Source organism: Coptis chinensis, chromosome 5, assembly GCF_015680905.1.
Source record: "Coptis chinensis isolate HL-2020 chromosome 5, ASM1568090v1, whole genome shotgun sequence".
Classification (NCBI taxonomy): domain Eukaryota; kingdom Viridiplantae; phylum Streptophyta; class Magnoliopsida; order Ranunculales; family Ranunculaceae; genus Coptis; species Coptis chinensis.
In genome coordinates this window covers 29,571,802-29,584,838 of record NC_141460.1, presented here as the reverse complement: position 1 = coordinate 29,584,838, position 13,037 = coordinate 29,571,802, and the positions used below count along the sequence as shown (strand labels likewise).

At 34.4% G+C, this 13,037-nt stretch overlaps 1 protein-coding gene across 2 annotated transcripts; it reads left to right on the top strand.

Moving 5' to 3' along the window:
* Nucleotides 1–12,839, top strand: LOC147497269 (ABC transporter B family member 2-like). Of its 2 annotated transcripts, XM_086559903.1 has the most exons (12): nt 1–377; nt 477–531; nt 636–811; nt 1,782–1,982; nt 2,050–2,309; nt 2,503–3,043; nt 3,403–3,788; nt 4,045–4,457; nt 5,037–5,278; nt 10,483–10,730; nt 11,257–11,669; nt 12,011–12,839. In XM_086559903.1, exons 1-12 carry the CDS (start codon nt 111–113, stop codon nt 12,568–12,570), a joined length of 3,762 nt encoding a protein of 1,253 aa, XP_086416029.1. In that variant the 5' UTR covers nt 1–110; the 3' UTR covers nt 12,571–12,839. The 2 variants fall into 2 exon arrangements, with proteins under 2 accessions (XP_086416029.1, XP_086416030.1); XM_086559904.1 differs by lacking the exons at nt 1–377; nt 477–531; nt 636–811 and adding an exon at nt 1,347–1,705.
* The last annotated feature ends 198 nt before the right edge of the window (nt 12,840–13,037 follow it).

Below are 13,037 nucleotides of genomic sequence, written 5' to 3'. Positions count from 1 at the left end.
ATATATAGCCTTTCCATGAATGAGAAAGGCTAAAAATATTGCACTAAAATACAAACACTTTCAAGAAACCTATATAACCTTTCCCATATCTTCCACTGAAATCCAAAAAAATGACTTCCACCGAACCTCATCCCATGAATGAGAAAAAACCAGAAAAGAAAGATGAAGATGAAGCAAAGAAGTCCCTGAAAGTCCCAATTCTCAAACTCTTTGCCTTTGCAGACACATTAGATTACTTATTGATGGGTGTAGGATCACTTGGTGCATGTATACACGGTGCATCAGTTCCTGTTTTTTTTATTTTCTTTGGAAAACTAATAAACATAATTGGTCTAGGCTATCTTTTTCCTACATTGGTTTCACACAAAGTTGCAAAGGTAACATTGCTTATCATAAGTGTTCTTATTCTACTCAACTTCCGTATGCATGGGCTTCTTATATGTATATGACGTACTGTTTTGGTCGTTCTATTTCAGTACTCACTGGATTTTGTTTATCTGAGTGTGGTCATATTATTTTCATCGTGGGCTGGTATGTGTTGATGAATTCTTTTAAGTTAGTGAATCCTTAGTATTTCCTTTAGTTGAGACATGTATATGAAGGTGTTAAGGTTTTTTATTATATTTATACATAAGAGGTGGCATGTTGGATGTACACTGGAGAACGACAGGCAACGAAAATGAGATTAGCATATTTGAGATCGATGCTGAATCAGGACATTAGTCTTTTTGATACTGAAGCTTCCACTGGAGAGGTGATTTCGGCAATTACTAGCGAGATAATTGTAGTTCAAGATGCCATTTCTGAGAAGGTAATGCAAAGTGTACATGCCAAATTTATTCGGTTTACCATAATTATAACTAATTCAAATTAAGAAACAATGTATTTTTATTTATTTATTTATTTTAAATGTTATTTCTATAATTTTTAGCTTACACTTTACAGCCTTAATTTTGCGCAATTACGCTCATGTATTATGTTTATTTTTTACGCCGTTTTAATCCCACAGAACTTTTATCCTTTTTGGTTGTACATTCCATGGCATCAGTCTGTAATTGTACTTATGCTTTAATTAAACCCACCCGGCTGCCAAGCCATAATATCCTTCACATCTTGTCCCCAAAATTGCATTACATCAAATGATTGATTCTATCTATTTCCATGTAGCGTCATTTTTTTTTTATGGTATGTAGCGTCACTTATTATTATTGTGGATGTCATTAATGTCAGTATTCGGCTTGGTCCAGCATAGGCCAGGGAATTAAATTTCAAACTCCATTCCTTTCTGGATTCTGCAGCAAGTGATCTGACGAAACAGTACTACTATTCTATCTACATGATCTGGACCAGTGACTTTAATTGTCTAATACGTGAGGCTTTGAAATTGTTCAACAAAGACTATACATTACCATGATGGATCTCAATTATAATTACACCGCACGTCCACATCAATCTATTTTAATCTCAGTAGCACCTAATTCACTTCATATATATATATATAGTAGACTTAAAGAATTTTGAACGAGAGGGTCATGTTATTCATTTTGTCGATAAAGAAAAGAGAGGATAACAGCTATTTGTTATTAACCCACAATTAACCTTGTTATTAACCTATATACTTGTTTTCTGTTTTTGATTTTTTTTTAACAGCTACATTTGTCGAAGAAATTTTGATTCTTAATTTGCTTTACACTCTAGTATATAGGTACTTGACGTACTATCCTGGGTAGGCTATATACGAATGTTTGTTGTGTTTCTGATTTTCATTGTGTAATTTTCAGGTTGGGAACTTTATGCACTATATAAGCCGTTTTATTGCAGGCTTTGCGATTGGATTTGCCAGAGTGTGGCAAATCAGTCTCGTGACTTTATCTATAGTTCCTTTGATCGCTATTGCTGGAGGCATATATGCATATATAGCAATTGGTCTTGTTGCAAGAGTTAGGAAATCGTATGTGAGGGCTGGAGAAATTGCAGAAGAGGTTGGACACATTCTCTTCCTTTTATAGGCTCTGAATATTTCCACAACTAAATGTTACTTATCCTTAGGTGATAGGGAATATCCGAACTGTCCAAGCATTTGTAGGAGAAGACAGGGCGGTAAAATCTTACACAAATGCTCTCTCAAAGACTTACGAATATGGGAAAAAAGGAGGCCTAGCCAAGGGTCTGGGGCTTGGAGCTTTGCATTCTGTGCTCTTCGCTTCATGGGCATTGCTTGTATGGTTCACAAGCATAGTTGTCCATAAGAATATAGCAAATGGAGGAGAGTCCTTTACAACAATGCTCAATGTTGTCATTGCTGGGCTGTAAGTCTCATCAGAATTACTTTCTAAAGCAGAATATTATTATTGGCGAAGCTGAAATTAATTAATAAAGAGTGATATGATGTGGATGAAAATTATAGTAATTGATGGCTGAACTCTGAAGAATTCTGCACCGCAAATGAGAAGAAAGGATTCTAAACTGTCTGATTTTTTAGCTGTTTTGGTTGCTTCTCAGGTCACTTGGGCAGGCAGCACCAAACATTATCACATTCATCAGAGCAAGAACAGCAGCACACCCCATTTTTGAGATGATAGAAAGGGACACAGTTAGCAAAAACAGCTGGAAAGCTGGTCGCACACTTAAAACAATGGAGGGGAATATCGAGTTCAAGAATGTATGTTTTAGCTACCCATCGCGTCCGGACATGTTGATATTTGATAAGCTGTGTCTAAATATACCCTCTGGCAAGATAATTGCGCTTGTGGGAGGTAGTGGCTCTGGCAAAAGCACGGTTATCTCATTGATCGAACGCTTCTACGAGCCTCTTTCAGGGAAGATAATGTTAGATGGGAATGACATTAGGGACTTAGATCTCAAGTGGCTTCGACAGCAAATTGGATTGGTAAACCAAGAACCTGCACTTTTTGCTACGAGCATCCGTGAGAATATTCTATATGGAAAGGATGATGCCACCGTTGAAGAGATTGCACATGCTGCGAAGCTCTCTGAAGCCATTTCCTTCATCAACAATCTTCCTGATAGTTTTGAAACTCAGGTCAGATACTCGTAACACTGAAGTGCAATACAAAATTGATATTCATATGTTGGTCTAGGTCATAGTGTACTTCACAAAACATTATTAACTTTTCTTGTTAAACAAGACTTGAAGAACCTCACTTGCGTGAACATTCTCACTAGTGTAATGTACGCATGTTACTAAAATTGAACGTCTATACACTTGTTTGACCATAAATTGTATCTAAATCCATGTCTTCTGCTAATCAAGTTACAGGAGCATATGTTCTTGTACAAAATATATGGATCAGTACGTATTATCTTTTTATTTTTATTAGCAAGAATTGGAATCCATAGCAGTGTGCACTACTATTTTTTTTTTCTTTTTATGTTCTGCAGGTAGGGGAAAGAGGCATACAATTATCAGGTGGACAGAAGCAAAGGATTGCGATATCACGAGCACTACTGAAAAACCCTTCAATCCTCCTCCTTGATGAAGCGACAAGTGCACTTGACGCCGAATCTGAGAAGAGCGTGCAACAAGCACTTGATCATGTCATTGTTGGAAGAACCACCGTTGTGGTTGCCCACCGCCTTTCCACCATACAAAATGCAGATATTATTGCAGTTGTTCAAGGTGGACGAATTGTTGAGACTGGTAGCCACGAAGAGCTTATGTCTAACATAAACAGTGCTTATGCATCTCTTGTGCACCTTCAGCAAACAACTTCCAATTCTATGCAGTGCAGCCCTTCCCTAGGATCAACCGTGGGTCAACCACCAAGGTAATCAGCTTAATCATAAGTGACGTAACGAAATCCAGGATATATGCTCAATCAAATAGCGGTGGCCCCCGTTTACTAGTTGCAATTAGGGATACCCCTCAGTTGCAAGATCCAACTGTAATGCTTCTTTACAGAACATGTGGCTTAGGACATTACTATTAGCAATTAGGGATACCCGGCCCCCAGTTGCAAGATCCAACTGTAATGCTTCTGAACCTGTAAGTATATTCTGTGCTAAACTTTTCATTTCTTATAGTTTTCGGAACTCACGGGAATTATCCCACACAGCCACAAGCTTTCAAACCAGTTTCCGTTCAGAGAAGGAATTAGCTAATAACTGCTATGTTGGAGATGAAGCTTCAAAGACGAAGTATGTTTCAATGAGGAGACTATACGCAATGGCATATCCAGACTTGTTTTATGGTGTCTTTGGTACCATAGGTGCATTTGTTTCTGGAACCCAGATGCCACTGTTTGCACTAGGCGTCTCGGAAGCACTAGTTGCTTACTATATGGACTGGGATACAACTTGCCGAGAAGTCAGGAAGATTGCAATTTTTTTCTGCGGTGGTGCAGTGGCCACTGTATTCTTCTACACCATGGAGCACCTATGTTTCGGTATCATGGGAGAACGACTAACACTTCGTATTCGCAAGGAGATGTTTGCAGGTACAGCCACAAGTGCTAAATCGTGATCACACTAAATCTCGCAAACATACGTACCTATTCACATGACTTATTTAAGAACGCCTCTGTTTCTCTGAAGAGAAGAAGGGTTCCACACCAATAAAAGACGTGGAATTTCATACTGGGAAGAGAAATGGGCATATTTCGCTTCACTTTTGTTTCAGGAATCCACAAAACCACGTTTGTAGTTGGTAAAACCATTCTTCTCTCTAAAGGCCAAAAGACAAAAAAGAAAAGAAAAATCAAAATAAAGAACAGATGAATACACTATCAAAATCAGGTGGTAGAATCTGTACATGTGGTTGCACGAGCACTCACTTATCAAAATCAAGCTATATTAGAAATCTATGATTAATTTTATCTAAGTCCTCCTAGCAATTAGCCACAAGGGCGAAACTCGAAGGCCAGGTATTGCCTAAAATGGATCTTGTTACATTATCACTTAAACTAGGGTCTATTATTATCACCTCTTGTTACATTATCACTTGCACTATTACTATCACCTCTTGTTACACTATCTCTTTGCATTATTACTATCACCTTGTTCTCTTTTGGCGACAGCAATATTGACTAATGAAATAGGATGGTTCGATGACGCAAACAACAACAGTCCAATGTTGTCCTCGCGCTTGGAAGCTGATGCCAACCTTCTTCGAACCATAGTCATTGATCGTTCAACAATCCTTTTACAAAATTTATCTCTTGTCGTCACCTCATTCGTCATCGCTTTCATTTTGAACTGGAGAATCACACTTGTTGTCATGGCTACCTACCCTCTTCTTGTTAGCGGTCACATAAGCGAGGTTTTTCCTATATCCCATTTATTATTTTTCAAATTGTTATATCCGGCCAATTAATAACACAGTGCACTATATTATCCATTTAAAGTGGACCAAATACTATAACTAAATAAACTCCAAATCACTATACAAATTATTAGAGTCTGAGTCGTGATCTTTCTCCCTGTGGATGATCATATATATTCATATAACTTCTGGATATATATGAATATAATTAACGCAGCACATCTTTCTCCTTGTGGACGATCATGCAGTGTCATTCAACGATGACAAAACTTGAAAATCATATGTTCTTTTAACGCTAAATTCATCCATAAGTGAAAAATCGCTTCCTCAGGATTTCTCCCAGGTAGGGTCTTCCTCCAAATACACACAAAAAAAAACTCAACTAAGTTAGGAGACCCTAATTCCCCCATTTAGTGGGGGAATCCTAATTAGCTCATTTAGTGGGGTAACACTAACTAACCCTTTTTATTATATATCTTTATATATATATTATAGCTCCACCCTCTTCAATTGAGGAAGCGTTTCTAGGGTGTCCACGTGTCATGGCTAATTAAGAAAAAGTAGGAGATAAAATAGGAAACAAATATTTATTTTTATCCTTAGATATATATTATAGTTATATCTTCACCCATCTATTTTTTGGCAAAGACTCCAGTTTTTTCTAAACTCTATTATTAATTATAAAAAAGTAAGATATAAATAAGGAAACAATCCCAAGAGTTTCACAGAGTTCTAACTTTTCCTAAATACTATAGCTAATTACGAAAAAACAACCCTATCTAGAGTTTCCAGTCTCTAACTTTTCCTAAACAATATAGCTAATTAAAAGAAAAAAAATTAGACAAAAAACTAAATTGCTAAAACAATAGTTTCCACCAATCATGATTTTCCTAAAACCCTTTCGATTTGATGTGCCATCCATCTGGGGATTTAGACATTTATTCATAGTTAAGAATTCCAAAAATCACAATTCCACCACAATAATTATGACATATTCCAATTCCTTAGATATATATTATAGTTATACCCTCACCAATCTATTTTTTTGGAGCACTTTCGGAGAGACTCGGTTTTTCTTAACTTTATTACTAATTATAAAAAGGTATGATATAAATAAGGAAACAATCCCATTTTAGAGTTTCACGAGTCTCTAACTTTTCCTAAACACTATAGCTAAATAAAAAAAAAAAAATCTCGCCTAGTTTCACAGAGTCTCCAATTTTTCCTAAACAATATAGCTAATTACTTAAAAAAAAAAATATGAGACAAACAATTAAATTGCTAAAACAATAGTTTCTACCGAAAACAATTTTCCTAAAAGCTTTTTGATTTGATCGTCCATCCAATCGTGGATTTAGACATTTATTCATAGTTAAGAATTTCAAAAATCACAATTCTGGCCACAATAATTATGACATATTCCAATTAAATTTATGAATTTATAATTTTTCAACACTATAATATAATTTTTCAACTCTATAATGTTATATATTCAGCGGAATAACGAGATTAAGTTAAAGTGGACATTGGATTTAAATAAATTATATACCAAATCAAAACAAATTACATGTGAAAAATTAAATTATACAAAAAATAACATCACAAAATATATAATAGAAAATGAAAAAAAAATAACGGCAAAACAATAATGACAAATATTTTAAAATATATATATATAATAATTGAATGAAAATAACTTCAAAAAAAACAATTAATGGGAACCAAAAACTGGATACAAATACATCGAACTAAACCCTCAAATAATATTTAACGGAAATCGAAACTGGATGCAAATACAAGTATTAAACTAATCTTAAAAGTAATTAATAGAAAATTGGAATATGGATACAACTGCATTAAACTAACCTCAAAGAATAATTATCGGGAAATCAAAACTCGGATGCAAATACATCAAACTAACATAAAAAAATAATTGTCGGAAAATCAGAAATTGGATGCAAATACATTGAATTACCCTCAGAGATTTAATTAATGGGAAATCGAAAATTAGATGCAACTCTATTGAATTAACCTCAAAGAAAAATTAATTGTAAATTGGAAACATGATGCAAATCGTAATCTTAAAAAGAATAATTAAGATTAATCGAAAATCGAAACCGGATGCAACTGCAGACCAACTAATCTCAAAAAATAAACCGGATGCAAATATATTGAACTAATCTCAAGAATAATTAAATCTAAAAAATCGAAAACCGGATGCAAATTCATTGAACTAACTTCAAACAATAGTTAACAGAAAATCGGAAACTAGATGTAAATGCAACCTTATCAAATAATAAACGAAAAATCGGAAATCGGAAACTGGATACAAATGTATTAAACTAATCTCACATAATAATTAACGGAAAATCAGAAACTGAATGCAAATGCATTGAACTTACTTCAAATAAATAATTAACAGAAAATTGGAAACTGGATGCAGCTGTATTGAACTAACCTCAAAAACTAAATAATGAGAATCAGAAATCGGATGCACTTGCATTGAACTAGCCTCAAAATATAAATAACGGAAAATTAGAAACTGGATGCAAATGCATTGAACTAACCTCAAAACATAGTTGGGTTATATGTTGTGGGAATGTCTCAATAAGTACAGTTTGCATTTAAAATGATGTTTATCTTATCTCTTTTCCATATGATTGAGAACTCCTTGCTATTCAAGTAGCTTCAATATATATGAGCTTCACTTTATTAGACAATCTCACGAAACTTCAATCAAACTTCTATTAAAAACAACAAAATGAAGTTGAATTGAAGGGTTTATCAAAAGTAAGTTTTTTTTTAATGGAGAGTGAGATTTTCACATTATAAGAAATTTGGATGAGTGATCAATATAATATTAATATATAATAGTTACCAGATATTTGCAAATATTTTTCCAATATAACAACACCCATTCGTAGATAATCTTTGAATATTCTACATAGTGAGTCATGCATATAATTTAAAAAGAATAATTGACGGAAATCGAAAACTAGATAATCTTCGATGATCCCACATAGTAAATCAAGTATAATTTAATTTTTTATGTCATGTTTGCAATGACACTACTGATGGATCGATTGGTATTACGCACTACATTGGATAATTAAAAGAAAATCAGAAATTGGATTCAAATACATAACTAAGCTCAAAGAGTAATTAACGGGAAATTGGAAACTTTATGCAAATGCAATAAACTAAACTCAAAAAGTAATTAACTAGAAATCGGAAACTAGATGCAATTGCATTAAACTAACGTCAGAGAATAACTAACGGAAAATTAGAGATTGGATGCAAATCCTTGAAAAATATTTAACGGAAAATTGGAAATAGTATGCAAATACATCAAACAAACCTCAAATAATAGCTAATGGAAACCGATGCAAATGCATTGAACTAAACTCAAAAAATAATTAACAAAAAATAAAAAACTGAATGTAACTGCATTGAACTAACCCCATAGAATAATTGGTGGGAAATCAGAACTAAATACAAATGCATTAAAATAACTTCAAAGAATCGGATGTAATTGCAGCGAACTAACCTCAAAACATAAATAATCATAAACTAGATGCAGATGTATTGAACTAACCTTAAAGAGTTATTAATGGGAAATTAAAAATTGGATGCAAATGCAATGAACTAATCTCAAAGACTAAGTAACGAAACATTGAAAAATGGATAAAACTGCATAAATGAATAATTAACAGGAAATTATAAATTTAATGTAACTGCATTGAACTAACCTCAAAAAATGAACTAACCTCAAAAAATAATTAACAGAAAATCGAAAACTTGATGCAAAAACATTGAACTAACCTCAAAGAACAATTAACATGAAATTGAAAATTGGATGCAAATGTATTAAACTAACCACAAATAATAATTAACGGAAATCTAGCCCGGATGCAAATTGCATTGAACTAACCTAAAAATTAAATAACGGAATTGAAAATTGGATACAACCGCATTCAACTAACCTCAAAATATAAATAACGGAAAATCGGAACCTGGATGCGATGTATTGAACTAATCTCAAAGAGTAATTAACGGAGATTGGAACCCGGATGGCATTAAACTAATCTCAAAGACTAATTAATCATCAAAAACCGATGCAAATATGATTGAATTAACCTTTAATGAATAACTAACGGAAATTATAAAGTGGATGCAATTGCACTAAATTAACCTCAAATAATAATTAACGGAAATCGAAACTTGATGCAACCGCATTAAACTAACCTCAAAGTATAATTAATGAGAAATTGGGACCTAATGCAATGTACTACATTGAACTAACCTCAAAGAATAATTAATAAAAAATCATAAACTTGATGTAAATGCATTGAACTAATAACCTTAAAACATGTTTGTATTATATGTAGGGGAAATAAATGTCTCGATAAATATAGTTTTGCATTTTAAGTAGTGTTTATCATAATTTTGTTATTATGATTAATAATGTCATGCTATTCAAGTAGCTTCAATATTATCTTCGTCACATTGAGAATTCTCACAAAAACTTTAATCAAACTTCTATTATTAAATCTAATAACAAAAAAAAGTCGATAACTTTTATCAAGATTTTATGCTTTCTTTTTATAGAGAGTGGTGCAAGAAATTTGAATGACTGATTAATATAATTTTCATATTTCATAGCTATGCATAGTTGTTAGTATTTTTTACAATAATTTAATATAACGGCACCCGTTCGTAGAACGGGTTCGAAAGCTAGTATATATATATAGTGGGGGAATCCTAATTAGCTCATTTAGTGGGGTATCCTAATTAGCTCATTTAGTGGGGTAACACTAACTAACCCTTTTATTATATATATATATATATATAAAAAAAGGGTTAGTTAGTGTTACCCCACTAAATGAGCTAATTAGATTCCCCATAAATATATATATATATATATATATATATATATATATATATATATTTGGGAATATGTTCATTTTTGAATGCCATTCGTTTGCATTGTAGGTCAGTGCAATTTTCATGCATGATTTCGCATTTCACTTGAAATTAGTATCATCCAGCAGTGTAATGATAGCTTTTGCTAAATTCATATAGCATCGAAAATTTTGGCAATAACGTGGCCACATGGGCACATGGCAATTTGCTACATACTGAAAATGGAATGGAACCCCTCACCATTTTTCCCTAATAAATGTGAAACCATGTTATAACAGAAATTGTTCATGAAAGGCTATGGAGGAAACTTGAGTAAGACTTATCTCAAAGCTAACATGCTTGCTGGTGAGGCGGTTAGCAACATTCGCACAATCGCTGCATTCTGCGCTGAAGAAAAGATCATTGACTTATATGCAAACCAGCTAAAAGATCCATCCAAGCGCTCTCTCCGTCGTGGGCAGATTGCTGGCATTTTCTATGGAGTTTCACAGTTCTTCCTTTTCTCATCCTATGGCCTTGCCTTATGGTACGTTTTTAGCTGCGCCATTCATATAAGTGAGTTAAGAGCAAGTCCAAAGTCCAATGGGGTGCGCGCTAAAAGCACCCCAAACACAAACACGTTTCCAATGGGCCTGCTAGATGGGTCTAAATTTGGCCAACTAAATTTGTGGCTTTCTCTGGCAATCGCAATAATTAAGTTCAGGGTAACAGACGGTACAATTTCTACCATCTGTTCTTAAGGTGTGTACAAGTGTCGTCTCTACTCTTAAACATAAATGATAAAACCCATGACCAATTAAAAACAAGAATTAGTCTACCATTTTAGGACAAAAACCACCAAATTTAAACAAAAACAATTCGCAATATTGATTTTTAGAACAAAAGCCCGAAATCAAAATTATATATGTAAACTGTGGCATTTATTAATTCGTAATGTTAACTGTGGCATAATCTCAAAGAGCTATTTTTAAATTGAGATTACGAATTGGAGTTATTTCAAAGAGCTATTTTAATAATTTGTAATGTTGACTAATACGAATTTGTGCATACAGGTATGGTTCTGTTTTAATGAGTAAAGAGCTTGCTGGCTTCAAATCCGTCATGAAATCATTCATGGTGTTAATTGTAACTGCATTGGCAATGGGCGAAACATTAGCAATGGCCCCGGACCTTATAAAAGGAAACCAAATGGCAGCTTCAGTCTTTGAAATTTTGGACAGGAAGACTGAGGTGGTGGGAGACGTCGGCGAGGAAGTGCCGAACGTAGATGGCACAATTGAGATGCGGGGCATTGAGTTCAGTTACCCTTCAAGGCCAAGCATCATTGTCTTCAAGGATTTAAATTTGAAAGTTCGCGCCGGGAAGAGCATGGCCTTGGTTGGTTCTAGCGGGTCTGGTAAGACCTCTGTGCTCGCTCTCATTCTACGCTATTATGATCCCAAGGCTGGGTTTGTGATGATAGATGGTAAGTGGTTCTCTCACCTGAGTTCTGTAATGTTGCTTACAAATGATTAATTCACTAATCATACAAACTTTGTCCACAAGTTAACGTGGAAGCATAGTTCAATTTCACCTTGATATTTTTATTCATTTCTCCTGTTCTTAATATTGAGTCTTCAATATCATTTTCATGGGTTCTCTCACCTGAGTTCTGTAATGTTGCTTACAAATGATTAATTCACTAATCATACAAACTTTGTCCACAAGTTAACGTGGAAGCATAGTTCAATTTCACCTTGATATTTTTATTCATTTCTCCTGTTCTTAATATTGAGTCTTCAATATCATTTTCATGGGTTCTCACAGGACACGATATCAAAAATCTCAAGCTGAAGTCTCTTCGAAAACACATTGGTCTAGTCCAACAAGAACCAGCATTGTTTGCCACTTCAATATACGAAAACATTCTTTATGGAAGGGATGGAGCATCAGAGTCTGAGGTCAATGAGGCTGCTAAGCTCGCCAATGCACATACATTCATTAGTAGTCTTCCAGAAGGCTACTCAACCAAGGTTGGAGACCGAGGAGTGCAACTATCTGGGGGACAAAAGCAACGAGTTGCTATTGCTAGAGCTGTTCTTAAGAATCCAGCGATCTTGCTACTTGATGAGGCCACAAGTGCCCTCGATGTAGAGTCTGAACGTGCAGTTCAACAAGCTCTTGATAGGCTAATGAAGAACCGAAGTACAATAATGGTGGCACATAGACTATCTACCATAAAGAATGCAGATCAGATCTCAGTTCTGCATGAAGGGAAGATTGTGGAACAAGGTAGTCATCATACATTAGTAGATAACCAAAATGGAGCATATTTTAAGTTAATTAACCTACAACGACAGCAACAGGAGAAACGACAGCAGCCATAGTACTTAAATGCTGAAGGGGATTCTACATTTCTATTTGTTTTCTTCGATCCGCTTCATTCGTTCGTAGAGCCCTTTCCTCGATCGCAGACATTTCTGGGGAACACCTAACGATCTTTCAAATATGAATCCATCAGATTCATTTTAATTTTTAATTTCTATTTGGTTTTTTTGTTTTTTCTTCTTTTGCTATTACTACTGGCTGTAAAATGTGAACCAATGCAGACTAGATAAAAACACGTGTTTGTTAAAAAGAGAGACTACTTCAGAAATGCTTTTTGGATTGTTGATATGAAACTGATTAGTTTATCCCCACCGAATAGTTGTACACAAAAACAACCAAATTTGGTTGAAATCACTCTCTGGGACAGCCCGGTTTCGTAATAAAAATTGCACATTTCAAATGCAAATAACCCAAAAAACACATTTCGGGTGAAAATAACCCGTAAGAACAAATAGTCCTAAGTGGA